The following is a 23,845-nucleotide window of genomic DNA, read 5'->3' as shown; positions in this document are numbered from 1 at the left end:
TTACGAGACAAGCAGCTTGTGAAGTTGTTGATCATGCTACTGGATTGCTCAACAATAATTAAAGGTCCATCAGATAGCGGTGAGCTGTGAGACAAATCTAGGAGACTGTCTGAATCCAAGAGCTGCTTGTAGTAATTGATCACAGTACATCCATACACTGCAGTGTTTGGCACTGTAATCTGGCAGGCTACCAGGTGTTTTTTATGTTTACTCTTGCTGATGTTAGTTTGTAAGGGAGTTGGAGAAAATGACAGTATGCCAGGTTGAGATTCAGATGCCTGTGAACAAAGGAAACAATTCTCAAATGGTGCAAGTTTAAGGCTTGACAACAAATATAAAATCTAATTATATAAACCTGCATTATTGATTATCAGACATTAAATTGCCCCTGAAGTTTACAGAATGTTGCAAAATTGACATTTATATTAAACAGGTTCCCTCCAAATACTTCAAATGTAATTTGTAACTACAAAAATTTATTCCAGAACAAAACCTGTTTAAGTGCTGCCACTGCTCACATTCATATCCCTTTCAAAAGCCATCAATGTAACATTGACTGACTGCAAAGAATTTGGACCTGCAAATTCCACCTACGTATAGGTGACTCACCATACAAACAGAAGGCCTGCTATCTTCATTCTAACCAAAATTACTTTGTAGTGTTTATCTCAATTGCTCAACATTTATGTAAATTGAGTGCCGATTCACTGTATGCCTACAAGACTGCTGGACTGGTTTCTGGCTGGGGCTAAGATGGCTTCACACACAAGGGAAGTACCAAGTAATATAAGTCACGGTTAGTGTGGTCTCCGGGCCTAGTTTCAATCACCTGTGGGAATGAGAGAGGAATTTTCCAGATGGTTTTTTGGTCTGTTTTTTGGCCTCTCTAAGGAGGTTACATGGCATCTAGGGAGCAAGGAGTCTCTTGACATGATCCATATGACATCACAACTCTACGGGATAGGCTAGATACAGCAGCTGGTATTTTCCTACCTGATATTTTTGTATGTTTGTATGTGAATTTCCATCACTTTACAGGGATTTTTTTTGTCTTGAGAAGCAACAACAATGTTGATGATCATAAAACAGTGAAGTGAAGGCAGAACCTGCAAGTTCTGGCTGATGCTGGATTTTTAAAAAATTGTTTTGAAGCTTTAGCATTGTCATCTGGAACTGGGAAAAATACTAATCTGCATTCCCACAATCAGACACAGTCATTGATGTATTTGGGACAGAGACCAATTGCACAGATCTCCAATATTATAAAGCTTTTTTGGTAAAGTCTACAAGAAAACATGCAATTCTTGGTCTTAGTCTTTTGTTCATTACACAAATTTAACCAACTCCCTAAAAATTGCATTCCTTATTATTCTACAAGATGTACAATCCAGTTTACTGGGAAGTTTGTGTCATTTTATGGTGTCCGAATACATGAATAGTGCGTATTTACGTACTAAAATGACTAATTAGTGCAAAACTGGTTCACAGATTTTAGCAATAAATGTTTGTCTAAGCAATAAAGTTTGAGCTAAATACACATTAATAATAGTGATTACTTGCATTAAACATAACTATCAATTTATTGGCTGAAATAATTTGTTTTGTGACCGGAGGTAGGAAAATGCAATACATGGCTCTTCATTTTTAGAAAAGAAGCCCATTCCTGCAGGAAAACCTTCTGCAGAAATTACCTTCACTCCAAAGATAAAGCTTTTCCCAATAAAGCAGTGTTCCACAGCCTGAACCAGCAAATCTTGAACTTTCTCTCTCTCTGGCTCTTGCAACTCCTTCTTCAAATCTTCGCAGTATCTATTTGGAAAGGAATATGCTGCATGATTAAGAGGAAAGAGAATAGATGATGACTATAACCTGGTTAGTGGCATCAGAGCTGCATGCAGAAAATCAGGGTGAGGGCTTTTGCTAGAATAGAGTGCCACCAATGTCAAAACAACTAAATATGCACATCAGCACAACATGAAGTTAGACGCGTTCCAGGAAACACAACACATATCACTGCAAAGTTTAGTGGTAGATCGGAAGACTGGACAGATTTTAAAAAACAGCAAAGAATGACTGAAAAAAGGGAGAAATTAGAGTATGAGAGAAAACTAGCTAGAAATATACAAAGATAGCAAGAGCTTCTACAAGTATTTAAAAAAGGAAAAAGAGTAACTCAACTGAGAACTGGTCCTATAGAGAGCAAGTCTGGGGAATTAATAGTGGGCAACAAGGAAATGGCTGAAGCAGTGAACAGGTATTTTGTGTCGGTCTTCACTGCAGAAGGCACAAGAACCATCCCAAAGATATTATTTATAAATAGCTAAAAAGGGAGAGAAGAACTTAAAACAATCACAATCACCAGAGAAAAGATACTGGGAAAACTATGAGAGCGAAAGGCTGACAAGTCCCCAGGACCTGATGGCCTGCTTTCTAGGGTCTGAAAAGAAGTGGCTGCAGAAAGCATAGATGTACAAGTTGTGATCTTCCAAAATTCCCTAGATTCTGGAAAGGTCCCAACAGATTGGAAAATAGCTAATGTAACACCTTTATTCAAGAAACGAGGGAGACAGAAAGCAGGAAACTATTGGCCAGTTAGCCTAACATCCTTCAAGGCAAAATGCTAGGATCCATTAAGGAGATTATAGCAGGACATTTAGAAAATCATAATGTGATCAGGCAGGGTCAACATGGTTTTGTGAAAGGGAAATCTTGTTTGATTAATTTATTAGAGTTCTTTCAGGAAGTAACAACCAACGTGGATAAAGGGTAACCTGTATGTGGTGTACTTGAACTTCCAAAAGGCATTTGATAAAAGGTGCCAGGTGCTAACAGGAAGCAGAGATCAGGGATAAATTTTCTAGTTGGCAGGATGTGACTAGTGGAATGCCTCAGGGGGATCAATGCTGGGGCTTCAACTATTTACAATCTACAATAATGACATGGACGAAGGGACTGAATGTATGGTAGCTCAATCTGCAGATTACACAAAGACCTGTGCTCCAGAACTTGCCGCGCCCCTAGCCAAGATGTTCCAGTACAGCTACAACACTGGCATCTACCCGGGAATGTGGAAAATTGCCCAGGTATGTCCTGTACACAAAAAGCAGGACAAATCCATCCCGACCAATTACCGCCCCATCAGTCTACTCTCGATCATCGGTAAAGTGATGGAAAGTGTCGTCGACAGTGCAATCAAGCAGCACATGCTTAGCAATAACCTGCTCAGTGATGCTCAGTTTGGGTTCTGCCAGGGCCACTCAGCCCCTGACCTCATTACAGCCTTGGCTCAAACATGGACAAAAGAGCTGAACTCGAGAGGTGTGGTGAGTGTGACTGCCCTTGACATCAAGGCAGCATTTGACCAAGTATGGCATCAAGGAGCCCGAGCAAAACTGGAGTCAATGGGAATCGGGGGAAAACTCTTCGCTGGTTGGAGTCATACCTAGCGCAAAGGAAGATGGTTGCGGTTGTTGGAAGTTAATCATCTCAGCTCCAGGACATCACTGCAGGAGTTCCTCAGGGTAGTGTCCTAGGCCCAACCATCTTCAGCGGCTTCGTCAATGACCTTCCTTCAATCATAAGGTCAGAAGTGAGGATGTTGGCTGATGATTGTACAATGTTCAGCACCGTTCGTGACTCCTCAGATACTGAAGCAGTCTGTGTAGAAATGCAGCAATCACTATCTCAAACGAGAATTTAACCATCTCCCCGTGACATTCAATGGCATTACCATTGCTGAATCCGCCACCATCAACATCCTGGGGGTTACCATTGACAAGAAGCTGAACTGGAGTAGCCATATAAATACCATGGCTACAAGTGCAGGTCAGAGGCTAGGAAGCCTGCGGCGAGTAACTCACCTCCTGACTCCTCAAAGCCTGTCCACCATCTACAAGGCACATGTGAGGAGTGCGATGGAATAATCTCCACTTGCCATGATGGGTGCAGCTCCAACAACACTCAAGAAGCTCGACACCATCCAGGACAAAGCAACCCGCTTGATTGGCACCCCATCCACAAACAAACATTCACTCCCTCCACCACCGATGCACAGTGGCAGCAGTGTACACCATCTACAAGATGCACTGCACCAAGGCTACTTCGACAGCAACTTCCAAACCCAGGACCACCTAGAAGGGCACCACCATCTGCAAGTTCCCCTCCAAGCCACACACCATCCTGACTTGGAACTATATGTTCCTTCACTGTCACTAGGTCAAATCTGGAACTCCCTTCCTAACAGCACTGTTAGCTGTTACTTACTCCCTACTAAATAAGTTATTTAAATCTAAAGTGTTGGTGGCTTGGGACATGATACTAAATTTGTGGCTAGAGTGATAATGACTTTTTTGTGGGGCTAGAGTGATACATGACTATCAAATTCAAAAATTACAACATTCTGAACTGCTTAGTCTATTTGCTAAATATTAGTATTGCACTTGGCTTTATGTCGTTAAATAGATTTTCACTTCATTAACTGGCAACAAGGTACCATATTAGTGAAACACTGTATTTAAATAAGCTACCTGATCAAATACATGTTCCGAATGACTAACTTCACAATTTTCAATAAAAAATTGCAAGTTGATATTTGCCACTCTAGTTTCAACCATGGATACTGTTAAGACTTTTCTATTGTTATTTAGGTTTAACAATAGAATCTAAATGATATATTCAGCCAGTTTCTTGGTTACGAATGTATCTCCCACTCGACCCAGGGAAAGGGATGGAAGAGATAGGTCACATTTCTTTCAGCATTCAAAATACTTTAAGTTTTGTTTTTTCTTAAATTAATTGTTAAAGGGGTCTAATTATTATACTTTAATAATAGATTATTCTTTGACAATAATAAGTGAACCTTTAGGTTTTATAAGCAGGGTTGACGGTCTTAATAATCGATGATATTACCAAAACATCTTAATTTTCTTTTACTTTTACCTGTGTAGAAATCCTGCTGCTGCTCCAAAATAAGGGTTGAGACAGCTTCCGAAGACAGTAATATTAAATGTGTCATTTTTTCCAGCAACTTTTACAGAAAGTCTGTATCTGTAATTCATATTCTGTGCTGTAGAAACAGTGTCATGTTTTGGGCACTGGAACCTACAGAAAAAAATTAATTGGGAAACGGACGATCACTATAATTCGGTTTTCATGAGATACGCATTTGCGTTGCTTCAAGCAGCAATCAGAAAAGTGCAGTACACATCACGAGACTTGGGAGAATTGAATGCATGCATACACACTCACCCACGATTGCCAAAGACCATAAAATAATCACTTTCACTATTAAAAGCTAAATCTAGTATGTTACAAATTGCCAAACGGAAGCCACTGTCAATGTGCTTATTTACAATTCACTTGGAAGCTTCTATAGGCACAGAAATAAAATTCAAACAGTTCAGCTAAATATGAGATATGGAGATACTAATACAAAACATTGGAGAACTCCACAAAAGGTTATTGTATGCTATTGTTATATCCAAGATTAATTTCATATTTCAAAGATATTGTAGCATATTCTAATTACTGGAAATATTTTTCTTTGAACATTTTAGCCTAAACAAATTTTTAAAGTGCAGAAATTCGAAGGTTACACCACACAGCAAAAGATGAAATCACGGGAAGCACAATAGCACCATTGTGGGAGAATACTTTCTGTACGTGGTATTCCTCATCTCTCTAATTAAAAAAAAAATCACAATATCTCCTACCCATTATAAGACATCCTCATGTGTGTGCAATTTATTGTTTTGTATTTTCTTCAATTGTGTTCGATGAACTCCTACTTTAGGACAGCTCCATTGACTTCATTTGAAGCCAATACTTTAGGCTGGCATGGGGGCAGACGTAGAGCAACTGAATAGTAAGGAATAGTAGCACCACCCCCCCACCCCCCCCACCTCCCCCATCAGTTGAGACCCACAGTGTTAGAAATATTGTACAAAAATGTTAATTTTAAGTGATGATGGGGTCAGTACTTAGTACAGAAATAATCCTCTAGCCTTTGATTCTCATTCGCTCATCCGTTGCCACTTCAATATTTACCCAACAGACAGACTTGGCAACTTTCCCACTCATATAACATTTATCAGAATGTATTAGACAGGTACATGTTGTATTTGTTTAAATATCATGGCCATATACAAAATAATGACTTTTGACTTTTATTTTGCAATGCCACAGGACATCGACTAGTAAATAAATGAAATGTTGATGTACTTAGTATACATGAGGTATTGAGACAACCAGTAATGTTACAGTAAATAGTGCAACTTGAAAACAGGACCTTGAAAAGTATCTTACAGACTTATCAATAGAGCTCAATATATAATTAACTTTAACTGCTAAATTCAAAACAAAATGTCACAAAGATTGAAGAAATATGATAGCAATTGCATTTATAAATCACCTTATCCCATCCTCAGGAATCCCACAGTGCATGTCACTTTTTGTATTTGATGTCATCACTTATGTGGATAAACACAGCTGGATCAGATGAATAGCCAGTTAAACTATTTAAAGAGCCTGTTACACTAGCCTTATACTGCTAAACTCCTATTTGACCCTGAGCTGAATTTCCAACCCATATCCATCACCTCCATACCATCTGTCTTTGTCCCAGCCTCAGCCCATCTGCTGCTGCAATCCCGATTGCTATGTACGCTGAACTTTGTAGTATGGTTATGTTTCAAAAACTGCGATCTTTAATGCAGTGTAAAATGGACATTTGGAGGAGACATGTGACTTCACACCAATTCTGCCTAGAGATAAGCCAGGGGTCTTGGCTACCATGAAAAAAAGGATCCAGGTCAAAGACCCTTTTGAAAGCAGGGTGCAAGGTTGTGACACCTAAAGGACAATGGGTTTCGCTCTTCCAGACTTTCAGATAGTAAACAGGGAGCCGAGAGCTCTAAAATGCAAATTTGAGTTGCAATTTTTAACACCTGGAAACAAAAGAAAGGGCTAGGTGGTTTTGCTATGGTTAAACTTATAGTCTCTGAGAATTGTTAAAGGCAAACGACCATTGACTTTTGGATCTGGATAAAATCAACAGGTTTTCCTAGGTCTGGAGGCTGAAAGGAAGAAAAGCAGAGTAGCAGCCTAAAAAGCGAGAGGCGCCAGTGGGATTATGCTGGGAAAATAGCTGCTCTCAGATCACCAGAGCAAAAGGTTGCTAAGATTTGAACCCGGTTCAGAGGCTTGAGGTTTGCAGGGGAGAAAAGACCAATAAGGTCACTAGAGATTGCCTTATTAATGGAAGTCTAGTTGAATATGCTTGGAAGAAGTGAGCGAAGAAGATGCTGGCATTGAGAAGGACTGGAGATACAACCCATTGCAACTGGGAAGAGTTTGGAACTTTTAACTGCATGGATACTTTTCGAAGAGAACACTGTGTAACGTAGAAATGTGGTGTGGGTTTTTGAGTGTGTTATTAGGTTAATGGGAAATACTTTTCTCTGTAATTTAGTGTATTAGTTGCCACTCAAGTACTGTTTAGTTAATGTTGATTTTTAGTTTAGTTGTTATTGTAAAAGTCTTAAAATGTGAAATCTTGTCACGTAATTCTTAAGATATGAACTCTCCAGACCAATCTATTGTTTTAAAGTTAATGGTCTCTACTGAGGTCATAACACTATCCATGCTTTTGCTACCTCCAGATTCAATTATTCCAATGCTCCCTTGGCTGGCTTTTCCTCCTCCACTCTCCGTAAACTCAAGTTCATCCAAAACCCTTTTGCCCGTATTGAAACTCACACCGAGTTCCTTTCATCCATCACCTCTGTGATCATTGACCTATATTGGCCCCTGGTCCAGCAATGCCTTGAATTTAAAATACTCATCCATGTGTTCAAATTCCTCCCTAGCCTTATCTTTGTAATGCCCTCCAATTCTAGCCTCTTGTGCATCCCCAATTTCCTTTGTCCTTCATTGGTGGCTGTGCCTTCAGTCATCCAGGCCCCAAGTTCTGAATTCCTTCCCTAAACCTTTCCGCCTCTACCTCTCTCTCCTCCTTTAAGAGGCTCCTTAAATCCTACCTCTTTGGCTAAGCTTTTGGTCACATGTCCTAATATCTCCTTTGTGTAGCTGTGTCCAATTTTCTTACATTACAACAGTGACTACACTTCAAAAAATTACTTCATAGGCTGTAAAACACTTTGGGAAGTCCACTGGTTGTGAAAGGTGCTATATAAATGCAAGCTTTTATTTCTTTTGTCTGATAATGCTCCTATGAAGCATCGGAGAGTGTTTTACTACATTAAAGGTGCGATCTAAGTGCAATTTGTTGTTTTTAAGTTGTGTTGATTGAGAATAGAGTGTTGGTTCAGACACCAAAATAGATCTCTGGGCTTTTTAGAATAATTCCATAAGATCTTTTATATGCACCTGAACAGGCATTTATCCTGGTGTAATGTCACATCTGAAAGATGCTATCTATAACAAATAGCATTCCCTCAATACTACACTGAAATGCCAGCCTATATTGTGTGCTAGTCATTGATGGAGGCTTGAACTCATAGGATATAATTTATATTCTAAACTGTTTCTTGTGACTTATTGGGACAGTTTGAGTTAAAAGTTATAACCCAGATCATTATGGATTGTCCAGGATGCTACGCAATATGCAAAGAAACAATTATGCCATGTGTTCATGTGTCAGTTTGCTTTGTCACAAATGATAAACAGGGGCTTAATCCTAGGATTTCTCATACAGTAAACTTCTAATCTCAATCTGATTGCCAAATTGGGAATTTCTCACAGGGAAGAACATCCCCAGTGTCACGAAGGTCATCCTTTCAATATTTTCAAATGCCACTCTAAGCCAAGCATAACAGAGGCCCATAAAATACATTGTGTCAAACCTCATAGCTTCTAAATACTGTTAGGTGTCAGAGAAATCTAAAGATATATTTTAAAATGCATGGGCAGAGGTTTAAAAATAGAAAAATAGAGAATTATAGAACAAAACATGAAATTCTGTGATGTACTGTAATATTGTTTACAGATGAATACCTTTGTCGTGTTAACCTCATACCTGCTGAGATTAAAAAGTAACCGGGATCCACATTTGTGACAAGCTGGATATAGAAAACAAGCATCATGAAGAGACAATATTGAGGCAATAACAAAGGATCTCTTCCCAATCATGTGGTTCCCTAGGAACAAGAATGCAACACAAGAATATATAGTTAATAACGTGAGTGCATTAGAATTAGCCAATATAACTGAAGTTCTTCAGTAAAAATGTTCAAATACGGAATGGATAACAATGTTTATAGTGACTCAATTGATGATAGACTGATATCTGGATTTAACTTCAGTACAAAACTGTTCAGGCTACAAAGCCTTGGCCATGGATTTCAGCTAGAAACCGCAGATCACCAATGCTATTTTCCTGCAAAATTAGTTGAAAATTGCAGAAGGAGCCACTACATAATTACTGTAGCTGCTATCCATTTGAAGACAAAACAGCTTTCTCTAAACAGTACATTATGTTGCAAAGAAAATGCATTTATATTTATGGCATCAAGGAACAAAGTTCAGGCAAAACAGTGTTTCATTTACAAGTACCTTACATAGCAAGCCTCAAAGCACTTCAGTCAACAAAATATTTCAGAAGTGCAGTCACTGTTTTGTAGGCAAATGAGGCAGCCAATTTGCATACTACAAAATTCCACAAACAGCAATGAGATAAATGACCAATTAAATGCTTTTCAGTGGTCTTGAAACTCTGGCTTGGATTTTGCGGAACTGTCGGCGTTCACTGCCATTACTCTAAAATTGCCAGTAACTTCTGGAGTCTACACATGCGCAGTTAAACTTGGAAATTTAGAAGTTACTATCAGTGATTCCACGACTCTTCACAGGGTGCACCGTTGAAGTCCCCCGCACTGTAATCAATTAGAAATCACTGAACTGATGAGAACTTGCTCTTTTATGCTATTAGTCTTGCTGTAAAAAGCCTTGAAAAAGTTACACCTTGTTGAATGAGGAGTAACTGTGCTTTTTATGCATACTAAGTTCATAATTATTGTTGAGATACCGCTTGGAAAACTAATTTTATATTTGTGAATTGTCAAAATTCTCCATAATAATTAAAAAATATCCATATTTGAATTTTAAAAAAACATGATAATTCAGCTTTTAACTTGATCCTATGTATATGTCCCAATCATTTATTTCACTCTGTAAACTTTAATGAACTGTAAAGGATAATCAGTGCATTTTCCTTCCCGGTTTTGATCTCTGAGAATACTTCAAAGTGATTGGCTGCTTAATCTGCTTGATGACATCAAAGTCGATGGAGATCCCCTTGATTTGGCGCCAGATTCAAACTACTGCAGGAAAGGGGAAATCCATATCACAGAGATCGCTAGATCTTTGTGCGCAGCTTTCTTCAAGGGTAGTGGAGAATGTCATCATTTCAACGTTGTTGAAATGCAAAATTCGGGCCATATGTCATGGGATCTTTTATGTCCACTGTAATAGGTGAATGGTACCTTGGATGAATGTCTCATCTCAAATAATGCAACACTCCAGTAGTAATGCACAGAAGTTTCATCATAGACCATAAACTCAAATCTTGAACTGACTGACTGACTGAACCAAGCTGACACCTGAACAAGTATTGTCCCATAATTTGCTGTCAAAAATAACTGAGGTGAATGGCACTTGCTGTTACTTACGCATAAATACTACAGCAACTTCAGGCAAGGTTAGATGCAAGTTAAATGCTGAAATCCAAAAGTTGCTGACCCAGATGTGTCCCTCTGCCATTAGATTCATGTAAAAGGCATCCTCTGTCTGCCTCACCATTGAAATTCCTGTACTTATGTAGTAAATATGAACTAAACTGACCAGAAAATTAAATTGTCATTAAAAGAGCAATTAGACTTGAAATGATGCGACATGTGTTAATTACTGCCAATCAACCTCCCAGCACTGAAAATTAACTATTACAAATGTGGAGTTTCATTCCTTCAGGTTTTAATTGTTGGAGATGACAGGTTAGCCTTCCACAAATGCCATTGTGACCAAGCCAACTCGAGAGATATGGAAATAGCCTGACAATAGCTCTTCTTTCAATTGTGGTTAAGCAATTTCAATCCATGTTGCCTCTCCACAATAACACAAGAACACAAGAAATAGGAGCAGGAGTAGACCATATGGCCCATTGAGCCTGCTCTGCCATTCAGTATAATCATGGCTGATCTTAGGTTTCAACTCCACTTTCCTGCCCTCTCGCCATATCCTTTGATTCCCCGAGAGAACAAAAATCTGTCAATCCAAGGCTTAAATGTATTCAACGAAGGAGCATCCACTACCTTTTTGGTTAGAGAATTCCAAAGATTCACATCTGTTTGAAGTCATTTCTCCTCATTTCAGTCCTAAATGATCATCCCTTTGTCCTAAGAATGTGCCCCCATGTTTTAGATACCCTGACCAGCGGAAACAATATTTAAACATCTATGCTACCCAGCCCTTTCAGAATCTTGTATATTTCAACGATATTGCCTCTCATTCTTCTAAATGCCAGAGAATATAGGCCCATTTACTCCAGCTCTCATTATAGGAGAACACAGCAGAGATGAAGAATTTAATGATGTGAGGTATCACTATCAGAGATTCTTGGTCTACTACACCAAAGGGCTATGATTTGGTTCCACATCTATCTACGCAATAAAGATATTATACCTTTGCACTTTGTTAAAAATCAGAGGGTAGAGTTTTCCTTTTCGGTGCAATTGAGAAATTGTGTCCACAATGCACTTGAATTTGTGGTTAGGTTACATTTCAAGTTTCTGCTAAAAATCATTTGCATAATCGCAATGTGAAATGTTCATTTACTAGTGCAATTGCTTCTTTTTTTGATTAAATATCCTTTCATGATGTATTTAACAGTGGTAACCTGGTGCAGTTTTAATAAACAGCTGAAAATATGTTCAGTACCAAAAATATGCATTTTAATAAGTGCCTAGTCCTCCACCTGCGAGTAACCCTATTTAAAAATCACTGAAGATGACTTAAAAAAAAAGCTTTGCTGAATCATTTATTAGTTTAATTAGTGTACACTAGTCAGTTTCTTAGTAAATTAAATATTTTTGATATGAAAAAGCTTTCAAAACCTGCAGATGTTTGTGCATCTAAAAAAAAGTGCAACTTGAAGAGCTATTCTGAGCCAGCACAAACTCACAATTTTGAACTGAATGAGCGGTTAGTTTAATGGGCATTGTTTGATACAGCTGAATTGAATCATGAAACAGCATAAAAGATTGTGGAAAACATCAGCATAGGTGTTTTTTTTTGGCACTCCTCACTTATATTTAAAATTCCGATCTTTTGCGCTGATTTAGCTGATTCCACACGGATTGCCCCTTGAAGTTCTGCAAGCACTTGCTGCCTGTAAATTCATATTTCCTGCTGTCAGGCTCTCTTACATCTTCTAAGTCAACTATTTTCCATTATAAATTTATACTTTTAGATACCAGTTGGTACTCAGTGGAGAATGGATAGATAGCGAAGGTGCTGAGCAACAAGCAGCTACGTATTCAGTTGGATGACAAAGTCAGCTCATCCTAGTTCCTCAAAGCAGATTGCCACAAGACACAGTTCAAGTACCGGCTCTCTTCAAAGTCTGCACCAGCAACATAGTGTCATAGAGTTATACAGCACAAACAGGCCTTTCGGCCCATTGCGTCCGTGCTGGCCATCAAGCACCTATCTATTCTAAACCCAATTTCCAGCATTTGGTCCGTAGCCTTGTATGCTATGGCATTTCAAGTGCTCATTGAAATACTTCTTAAAATGTTGAGGGTTCCTGCCTCTACCACCCTTTCAGGCAGTGTGTTCCAGATTCTAACCACCCTCTGGGTGAAAAAAATATTTTCTCAAATCCCCTCTAAACCTCCTGCCCCTTACCTTAAATCTATGTCCCCCCCCCCCCCACCCAAAGTTATTGACACCTCCACCAAAGAAAAAAGTTTCTTCCCATCTATGCCCCTCATAATTTTGTATAACTCAATCAGGTCCCCCCTCAGCCTTCTCTGCTCTAAGGAAAACAACCCTAGCCTATCCAGTCTCTCTTCAGAGCGAAAATGCTCCAGCCCAGACATCCTGGTGAATCTCCTCTGCACCCTCTCCAGTGCAATCACATCCTCCCTATAGTGTGAAATGACCTTGCCTGGGAGTGCAAGCAGCCATCTTCAACAACACAGTCCACCTTGAACGGCGACCTGAAAACATTGGAGGAATATTTCTGGAAATGGAAGCTCAGCCAAACGTCCACAAAACAACAGGCATTGCATTCCATGTTGATAACAATAACACTAAGTGAACCCGAAAATGATCTTCTCTGCCAATATTGCGTGATATGACCCCATTCAAATCTATCACAGAGTGAAGCTGGACCATATACTAACCTTCCATAACCACCTGAAGATGGGAGCATCTAAGGCAAAGTCAAGGGTCAATCTGCTCCAGAAACTGGTAAGTGCCAGCTGAGGATCATCAGCATCAGTGCTTCAGACACCAGGCCCAGTACAATCTGTAACTGAGTACTGTGCACCAGTAGGGACTAGAAGTAGCCACAGTCAATTTATTTGTGCCCAACTACAATGGTGTATCACTGAAATCCTCAAGTTGACTCCAAAACCCTGGCTACTCAAGGTGCCACACATTGCTTGCCCATCCATTTGCCGTGATGCTAAACCCTTTGAGAAGTCCAGCAACTCAAGGAAAATGAACCTCTCCACATCCACCAGAACCTCAGCAATGTTCCTGAAGACCTTTCGGACCGATAGGCTGAAGCTTCAACATCAACCTTGAAGAAATTTTGAAAGCGGAATAAAATTGTTACAACCAAGTTGGGAGGAGTGCACAGTCTTTCTCGAATTCCACTTTTGCCACAGGTCACAACATATATTTAAATGTGTACCCAGTTACTCTATCTATTTTAGAGTCAGAATTAAATCCACCAACGAGGTTTCTTTAATAAACAACAAAAGTATTCATTTATTATAAAACAAGACTTAGTCAATAAAGATGCAAAGCTTTAACACACAGTTTGAAATATGACTGTAAATATATACATTCCCTTCTGTTACAAAGAAGGCAGGAGGAGTGCATTGTTAATTCAGTCCCACTTCTCTACAGGTCACAACATAACAATACATTTTCCCACTTACCGAAACAGCCAATTAGATACTCTATTTGTCCTCAGAATAAAGCACACCAACCAGGTTTCTTTAATAAACAACAAAATTATCTGATTATAAACCAAGTCTTAACCAATAATGAGGTAAATGTATATACACAGATTGAAATATTTAAGCCATGTATTTTTATCCTAGCCTTCACTCATGCACACATACATCCAAAAAACAGTTAATTGGATAAAAAGGGATTTTTGTTTACAGCTGTTACAAAGGAATAGAAGGAATTAAAAAAAAAATTTTAGACTGCAATCATCTGGAAGGAAGTCCTTTGGTTTGGCGAGGTGTCCCAAAGTCAAATAGTTGGCTGCCACTAGGGGTTTTTCCAGGCGAGGTTGATGAACAGTCTGTTTGGGGCAGGCAAAGAAGTTTAACTGCAGAAGCCTTCACATAGGTCGTACAGAAGGTGTGCAGCAACAGAGGTGTCAGTTCTCACACACATTCGATGCAAAGTTCATTTGGAGATGCAAGGTTTTTGCAAATATTCGGGGTTTCTTAAAAATGCAGGAGGCAAGAGTACCACTTCATACAGGCCTTTGCTTTTCAATAGCAGGGATTCTTCAAAGAGAGGCAATAGCTTTCTTCTGAACTCGTGGCAGGTCCATCTCAAAATTTGCCTGCTTTAGTCCAAACCCACTGGCTTTTAACAGCTGAAAATGGAACTACTTTTCCAAGCAGGTCTCATGCTAGTCATAAATTTTCTCTTATCACAACAAAGAATAGCTCTTAAGTCAACCCCCTGTGCTGTTTACTTGAAATAACCTAGTTTCCAGAATTTGTTTACTGGTCAAAACCAGGAACCTCTTGTTGACCTTCCTTTTTAAAAAAAAAAGGATCCATCAAGTTCAGCTATCACCAGGTGTTTCAATGTCCATAGTTTTTAAAAATATAGATTCCCAAGTTTTAACACAAAAAAACAGAACTTCCGTAACACTTCCAAATACCCATCACACATAAACACACACCATGGTTAAAGGAAAAATAAAGATGCTTTGGCCAAAGTACTTGCTAATTCTTGAAGAAAAAGGATAAGATATGTTATGTGCCAGATGGCATATGATCTGGCGTCTGAGACAGGTCATTGGGATCTTTTCAGAAGCAGTTCATTCAGGAGATGTCGAGAGGAAGCTTTCCAAATGCTTCTCAGGAGAAATACGGCATCAAGCATCACAGCTATCACACACTGGATTTTTTTTGCAGGGTTTCTCAGAAAGTGGAGAAAAGATGAGCTGGGTATTTCTTTCAGCAGACTACAAACCCAACTGACTCAAAACAATATTCAAAAATGAAACCCACTCTTGAGCACCATAAATCTTGACATGTCACTTCTCTTGTAAACTCCTATAGTCAGAAGGCACCTGTTGTTTACTTAGCTGAAAACATGTGACATCCAGTAAATTTTGTTTTTAAACAGAGTCCTTCCAGTGACCCTTTTAAAAAGTCCAGCATTTATGGAATCACTTCAGTCCTCCAATGGATCCATCTCCACAATTCTAAAACAGGAGTCCTCAAAAAAAAATTTAAAAATGGAAGCACTTTCATAACAAAATTCACAAGGAAGACACAAATAAGCACCTCCTCAAAGACCAAACACACAAGATCCCTGGCTTTGATCGTCCGCGAAGCTCATGGGCAACCCAAAACTGCATCGGCACAGTCATACCAGATGCAGATACTTGATGCACAAGTGAAACAATTTGTATTCATATAGTGCTTTTAATGAAAAACATCCCAGGGTTTTCACAAGAGGATTACAAAACAAAATATGACACTGAGCCACATAGAAATATATTAGGGCAGGTTAGGGAGCGTCTTAAAAGGAAGAAAGTGAGGTAAAGAGACGGAGAGGCTTAGGGAGGGATTTCCAGACCGTAGGGTTGAGGCAGTTGAAGGCACAGCAACCAGTAAACCAATTAAAATCTAGGATGCTCAAGAGGCCAAAATTAGAGGAGCACAAGTCCCTTGGAATGCTGTGAGGCTGGAGGAGATTACAGGGATAGGGAAGGGCGAGGCAATGGAGGAATTTGAAAACACGGCTGAGAATGTTAAAAATTGAGGCATTGCTTAACCAGGAGCTAGTATAGGTCAGTGCACACATGGGTAGCAGAGATTTGGATGTCCTCTAGTTTATGGAGGGTAGAACGTTGAAGGTGTCCAGGAGTACATTGGAATAGTCAAGTCTAACGGTAATAAAGGCATGGATGAGGGTTTCAGTAACAGGTAAGCTGAAACAGGGGCAGAGTTGGGCAGTATTATGGAGGTGGAAATAGGATCTTAGTAAATGTGCAGATATGTGGTCTGAAGTTCAGCTCAGGGTCAAATATGACAACAAGGTTGTGAACAATCTGGTTGAGTCTCAAGACAATTGTCAGGAAAAGGGATGTGGTTGGTGGCTAGGGAACAGGAGGCCGAAGACAATGACTTCAGTCTTCCCAACATTTAACAGGGGGAAATGTCTGCACATCCAGTACTGGATGTTAGACAATCAATCAGAGTTTAGAGACAGTGGAGGAGTCGAGCGAGGTGGTAGTCATAGTGTCATACAGCACAAAAACAGGCCCTTCAGCCCATCGTGTCTGTGCCAGCCATCGGGCACCTAACTATTCTAGTCCCATTTTCCAGCACTTGGCTCTTAGCCTTGTATGCTATGGCGTTTCAAATGCTCATCTAAATGGTGAGGTAGAGCTGGAAAATTAAAAAAAAAACTCTTCAGTGGGCGATGATGGTCACCCAGAACAGACCAGGAAACGACGATTGCCAGATTCATAAATATCAAGAAGTCACAGCAATACACACCGCTACTCCGGATGCGATTACCTGGCTTATCTACCATAAGACAAAGTTTGTACATTTCAATACTAGTTCGCACTCACTGTGATTCTTGTACATTGCTTTGGCCTCCAGTTTTTAATACGCCTTTTTCTGTAAATCTGAAAAACCCGCCGGAAGTGGTCTCGTCCAATGAGGTTGCACTTTTGTCCGTCGCCTTTTGGGTTCCCGAAATCTGGGCCTCGGTGCCGATAGTCTGGGCGGATTCTGTTCCGGGTCTCGCCCTTTGAATTTATAAAAGTGCCGACAGGAGTCGCAGGTTGAGTTTGAAGAAATGTTTCTGGAGGGTCAGGTGATCAGTTCGTGTTAACCTTCCAAGAGCTGCTTCCAGAGGATGTTTGGATCAGGGCTGCATGGGATCTTGAAGGAAGGGCCTGGGCCGCGGTTTCTGACCTCAGCCGAGCGCCTCATTCCTGCAGCGCCCGTGAGCATTCTGAGCTCCTTGGATGAACACTTTACTGTTAATCACTTTCAAACGCTTTTGACACTGTTTACAATGGGGAGATTAAAGGTGGAAGCAGTGGATACTCGCTTCGGGGAAATGATGTGGGTGAAGTGATCGGGGATCTTTGCTGCGTCCCTGTTCATTCTCATTTACATTAGGGATTAGACTTCAAAACCTAATGCAGATTGTAAGAGGTTAGGGCGGAGTGAAAGTAGTGGCGCTAACGGTACACATTACTAGTTTGATTAAAATATGTAAATATTTCTAACTCTAGGCGATTACATTTCATCTGAATAGATTGCACAGCAGAGGAAAATAGATAACCGTGAATGATGTAGGGAAGTTGAATGAGATCCTACCACATTCGTACACTTACTGCTTAACATTAAATTACTGAGGGGTACCAATCAACAAAGTAAATTGAATTGTGAACTATACAACCAAATACCTTACGTGACCGGTGGGCACCTGAGGGACTGGAGTGCATCACCACCAGGGTGAACGATATTTTGATTTATGTTTCCTTTTATAGTTTGTGTTTTGTTACTGCTTGGCACTTGTGCCCATTCATTAAGGTTATCTAGTCCCTTTGTTTGATTTGGTACTCCAAAAGAGGTAGACAACCAAATTGCAGAAGTTGCTGGTAGTTGTGCTTAATCAGCTCACTGCTTTTCTTGGAAGACACATTACCACGACACAAGGTAGGTATTCAATCCTGGTAGCAGTATGGAGAACATGCACAAAATTGATCCCAATTAAGTAAGAGTGGTGACCTGCACAAGGGCAGATCCTCTGCTCATTTCTCCATGTCTCACAGTCCTGCACTTTCCTTCATAACATTCCTCCTTCCCTTTTTCCTCTTTTTTTTCTCTGAAAGGTAGGTGAGTTGACCTTCAGTCTCCTCACTATTATTGGTGTATCTTTGAACTGCACAGAGGGGAGGAAGCCACCCTCCCATCCCAAGGGAGGGGTGTTTTTTTCCATTCTTAGCCTTCATCTGCACAGAAGGGAACTGTCATCAGGCCTGAGACTTGGTGTGGGTGTAGCTCACAAAACCTCAATGGTGACCCCATCTTCGCTGGTGGCGAGGATTGCGAGGACCTATGCGGGAGTGGCTGCCTTTGCTGCTCCTGTAGCCCTGTCACCATTCACTGTAATCACCAAAAAACATGGGGCTGGATTTTACCCTAGGCGGACGGGAATTCGCCACCGCGCAAAAGTCGGTGGCGAATCTGCTTCCGCCTAGCCTGGGGATCCGTCCCATATTTTACGGGTCCCCAGGCTTTAATTGTCCTGAGGCGGGATTTCCACCCACTTGAGGGAGGAAGTCCCACCTCAGTGAGTGGCCAGCCAATCAGCAGGCCGGCAGTTCTTAGTCTGGGAGCGGTGGCCACTGCTAGGACTGCAGCCCAGCCGATGCCATGGACCCCAGAGAGTGGGTGTAGGGGCATGCCTCACCAGGGAGATTGGTCGTGCCCTGGTGAGGCTAGGGTGGTCATTTGGGAGGAGTGGGCGTCTTGGGTCCCGGGGATGAGTTGGGAGGCAGAGGCGGCCCTCGACTGGGCACCCTGTGCTCAACAGCCATGGCCCCCCACCCTCGGGGCGCAGAAAGGCAGGCAGCTTTTGCTGGGCGGCCTTTCACGCCCCAGCACAACCGCTTGACACGGGAAAAATACCCGTGGAGGCGGGCGAAGGCCCATGAGTGGCCACTTAAGGGCCTTGATTGGCCTTGGGTGGGTGGGCCGTTTCCTCCCCCCGCCCGACTGCCGTATAGTTCACCAGAGGAGGGAACGGGAACGGAGCCTCCCGCTCAATTTTACGTTGCCCCCACGCCATCATTAGACCTGCTGGGGTGGCGTAAAATACAGCCCATGGGTAAAGAGCTACACTCACTCCAACATGACGATTGAGGTGTGCGTTAAAGCCGTGGCTGGGGTTGTCAGCTTTTCAACCATCATAGCCGTCTTCAAAATGCATGGGAAGACTGCGTTCTTTCTGATGATTGAGCGGGTGGCGTACCTGGCCCTTGAGAGGGGGCTCAGGATGGGCGGGACCTTCCTGCCGGTGAACCCTCTTGCAGAGGATCATCTCAAATTTCTTGCCCTTAATTTCGGGTGCGATCCTCCTCCGCCACCTACTCCAACTAGAGGAGGTGAGGTCGGTGATGGCGCCGATCCTGCTTGGCTTCAGAGAGACCAGCCTCTGGCAGGTCTACCAGTGCCAAGTCTTTGTGGAGATCGCAGGGGAGGAGGACCTAGAGGATAGTATCTGAATCCAGCATCAGGGGATTGCCTACCGCATCTTCTGGACATCAGTTGGTGTGCGATGCCACACCTTTAAGGAGGTGGGGTATGGACGAAAAAACTGCCCCACCATCCAGGTCGCCAAATCAGTGGCGCAGTGGTTAGCACCACAGCCTCACAGCTCCAGTGACCTGGGTTCGATTCTGAGTACTGCCTGTGTGGAGTTTGCAAGTTCTCCCTGTGACCGCGTGGGTTTTCGCCGGGTGCTCCGGTTTCCTCCCACAGCCAAAGACTTGCAGGTTGATAGGTAAATTGGCCATTATAAATTGCTCCTAGTATAGATAGGTGGTAGGGGAATTGAGGGAAGGTTGGGATGTGAGACAGTAATGGGATTAATGTAGGATTAGTATAAATGGGTGGTTGATGGTCGGCACAGACTCGGTGGGCTGAAGGGTCTGTTTCAGTGCTGTATCTCGAAATAAATAAATAAACCCAGGCGGCTGAGCCTGGCACCTGCAACTGGACCCTTGGGCGTGCAGTCAGCGTGGGTCGGTGACCAATGTCATCACGACCGCCAGCGGGGGGTTGGGGTGTGTCTGCATGGAAGGAAGGCGAAAAAAGTTACCCAAGGCAATTTCCCCAGAGCGCAAGCCAGCCCTTGAGTGATCCCATGCCCGCCTATGTGCAAGTGATCCTGATTTTCACTGCAACCGTAACCAAGTCTGAAACTATTCCCGTTTTGGCAGAACTTGTACACATCACGGCTGGGTTCAAATGCAAGAGGGAGGGTGCCGAGCCAGAGGCCTCAGCAGTCATGGAGGTCAACCTTCCTCTGAACCCTTCCCGGAAAAGGAGGAGTAGGCACCACTCCTTGGAAGCTGGGAGAGCCCAGAGAAGGATAGTTCCTCCATAGATGAAGAGTTGGTGCCCCTCACAGATCCTGTCCCCTGTTCCATCACCACATAATAATGCGAGTCCCTCATGGAGGGAGAGTTACTGCAAACGAGAAGCAGAAGTGTAATTGGTGGTGAATCCCTGGTACATGGTGCGGACTCCACCTGTCGGTGCTGATCTGGGTTAACTGCAGCTCGGTGTCTCTTGCTCCGGGTGTCGGTGCTCATTCCCCTCTCCAGTGTCTCTCGCTGTCAGCAGGGGTTGTCCATCTCTCAGGAGGGTGAGACAGGTCCCTCAGTCTGGCCTGTACCTACTGGGAATGTGGGAAGACCCCTGCCTGAGGGAGGGTCAGAGGATCTACTTAGTTTGGTTCAGTTGCTCATCGCCAGGTGAGTCGTCCTGGAGGCTGATGCGGGTGGGGTTAAAGAGGGCGAGCTCGCCCAGCGACATGATGACAATATGTAGAGGATCCAACAAGGGAGGGTGCAGTGGTGGACCTAATTCTGGGGAATGAAGCCGAACAGGTGGTTGATGTGTTGGTGGGGGAGCATTTTGGTGATAGTGGCCATAACATGGTACAATTTAAGCTTGTTATGGGGAAAGAAATAGACAAGTTGCAAAAAAAGGTTTTGGATTGGGGGAGAGCGAATTTTAGTAAAATAAGGCAGGATCTGGCCAAGGTAGACTGGAAAGAGTTACTTGTCGGGAAATCTACAGAAGAGCAGTTGGGGAGGGCATTCAAAAAGGAAATGGGGAGGGTACAGGCCCAACATGTTCCCTCTAGGGTAATAGGTAGGAGCAACAAGCCCAGAGAACCATGGATGACCAGAAACATTCAGGGTAATATGAGAAGGAAAAGAGAGGCTTTTAGCAAATACAAGGAGAGCAAATCAATGGAAGCATTAGTGGAATACAGAAAGTGTAGGATTGAGCTTAAGAAAGCAATTAGGAAAGCAAAGAGGGGATATGAGAAAGCTCTGGCTGGTAAAAGTAGGGAAAATCCCAAGATATTCTACAAGTATATCAATGGGAAGAGGATAACCAGGGAAAGAGTAGGACCCATTAGGGACCAAGGGGGAAATTTGTGGGTGGAGCCAGAGGACATTAGTAGGGTGTTGAATGAATACTTCACATCTGTCTTCACCCAAGAGAATGAGGATATAGATATGGAACTGAGAGAGAGAGACTGTGAGGTTCTTGAGCAAATTATCATAGGGAGTGACAAGGTATTGGAGGTTTTGGAAGGCTTAAAAGTGGACAAATCTCCAAGTCCGGACGATTTGTGTCCCAGGATGCTGTGGGAGGCGAGGGTGGAGATTGCAGGGGCTCTGACCCTAATTTTTAATTCCTCTCTGGCCACGGGGGAGATGCCAGAGGGCTGGAGAACAGCTAATGTGGTCCCACTATTTAAGAAAGGTTGCAGAGATAAGCCAGGGAACGACAGACCAGTGAGTCTCACGTCAGTGGTAGGGAAACTATTGGAGAAAGTTCTGAAGGAGAGAATCTATCTCCACTGGAGAGGCAAAATTCGATTAGGAATAGTCAGCATGGCTTTGTCAGAGGGAGGTCATGCCTAACAAATTTGATTGAATTTTTTGAGCATGTGTAGATGAGGGTAGTGCAGTTGATGTAGTTTACATGGACCTTTGACAAGGTCCCACATGGGAGACTTATCAAGAAAGCAAATACACATGGGATACAAGGTAACTTGATAAGGTGGATTCAAAATTGGCTTAGCTGTAGGAGACAGAGAGTGATGACAGACGGCTGTTTTAGTGACTGGAAGCCAGTGTCCAGTGGCGTACCACAGGGATCTGTGCTGGGTCCCCTAATGTTTGTCATTTATATAGATGACATAGATGACTATGTGGGGGGTAGGATCAGTAAGTCACGGATGACACAAAGATTGGCCGAGTGGTTAACAATGAGGTGGAGTGTCTTAGGTTACAGGAAGATATAGACGGGATAGTCAAATGGGCAGAAAAGTGGCAGATGGAATTTAACGCTGAAAAGTGTGAGGTGATACACTTTGGAAGGAGTAATGTGATACGGAAGTATTCAATGAATGGCCTGACACTGGGAAGTTCCGAGGAACAAAGGGACCTTGGCGTGTTTGTCCATAGATCTCTGAAGGCAGAAGGGCAGGTTAATAGGGTGGTGAAAAAGGCATATGGGACACTTGCCTTTATCAATCGAGGCATAGATTACAAAAGCAGGGAGGTCATGTTGGAGTTGTACAGAACCTTGGTAACGCCACAGCTGGAGTACTGTGTGCAATTCTGGTCACCACATTTTAGGAAGGATGTGATTGCACTGGAGGGGGTGCAGAGGCGATTCACCAGGATGTTGCCTGGGATGGAACATTTAAGCTATGAAGAGAGGTTGGATAGGCTTGGGTTGTTTTCGCTGGAGCAGAGAAGACTGAGGGGTGACCTGATCGAGGTGTACAAGATTATGAGGGGCATGGACAGGGTGGATAGGGAGCAGCTGTTCCTCTTAGTTGAAGGGTCAGTTACGAGGGGTCACAAGTTTAAGGTGAGGGGCGGGAGGTTTAAGGGGGACTTGAGGAAGAACATTTTTACCCAGAGGGTGGTGACGGTCTGGAATGCCCTGCCTGGGAGGGTGGTGGATGCAGGTTGCCTCACATCCTTTAAAATGTACCTGGATGAGCACTTGGCACGTCATAACATTCAAGGCTATGGGCCAAGTGCTGGCAAATGGGATTAGGTAGACAGGTCAGGTGTTTTAATGCATCAGTGCAGACTCGATGGGCCGAAGGACCTCTTCTGCACTAATATTCTGTGATTCTGTGACATCCCCCAGGACCTGCATGATATGGTCTAGGATTCGATTAAAAAAGGCCCCATGCTTTGGTCACTGGGTAGTGGTGGCAGAGGGGAAGGCTTCCTTTTGCCGTCTCTGCCTTTGGTGCTAGAGACACTGGTGCTGGTGATGAAGCTTTTCCTAGTATCCCTGTATGGCCTGTTACCTGAGGCAGAGCGGGGCCCTGACCCACTGCCGCCCTCTGGCCCAGCCCCCCGGAGGAACCCAGGGAAGATCCCTCTGCTATCAATCCTGGGGGGTGGGATGGTGTCAGAGGTAGGGCCACCCACTGCACCTTGTGTGGTTTCAAGGCTCAGTTGCTAAGAGTGATGATCCAGAGGAGGCCGGGAGCTTGGTAGACGGCACCGGGTGATGATTCGGAGCCCATAGCCTGTGAGGTG

General features: G+C 42.6%; 1 protein-coding gene across 1 annotated transcript; it reads right to left on the bottom strand.

Annotated features, from left to right (window-relative positions):
- Window positions 1–9: 9 nt before the first annotated feature.
- LOC137364385 (DNA damage-induced apoptosis suppressor protein-like) lies at window positions 10–17,626 on the bottom strand (the record flags this gene model as incomplete). The annotated part of the gene is made up of 6 exons (XM_068027638.1): window positions 17,084–17,626; window positions 13,419–13,819; window positions 9,035–9,155; window positions 4,939–5,100; window positions 1,692–1,809; window positions 10–278 (listed from the first exon to the last, which is right to left on the bottom strand). Coding segments are annotated over exons 2-6 (677 nt in total), but the record flags the coding sequence as incomplete, so codon positions are not given.
- Between the last annotated feature and the right edge of the window lie 6,219 nt (window positions 17,627–23,845).

The sequence above is a fragment of the Heterodontus francisci genome, unplaced genomic scaffold (genome assembly GCF_036365525.1).
Source record: "Heterodontus francisci isolate sHetFra1 unplaced genomic scaffold, sHetFra1.hap1 HAP1_SCAFFOLD_2236, whole genome shotgun sequence".
Classification (NCBI taxonomy): Eukaryota; Metazoa; Chordata; class Chondrichthyes; order Heterodontiformes; family Heterodontidae; genus Heterodontus; species Heterodontus francisci.
Note: the sequence above shows the minus strand (reverse complement) of the source record. Positions and strands in the feature narration are given on the sequence as shown.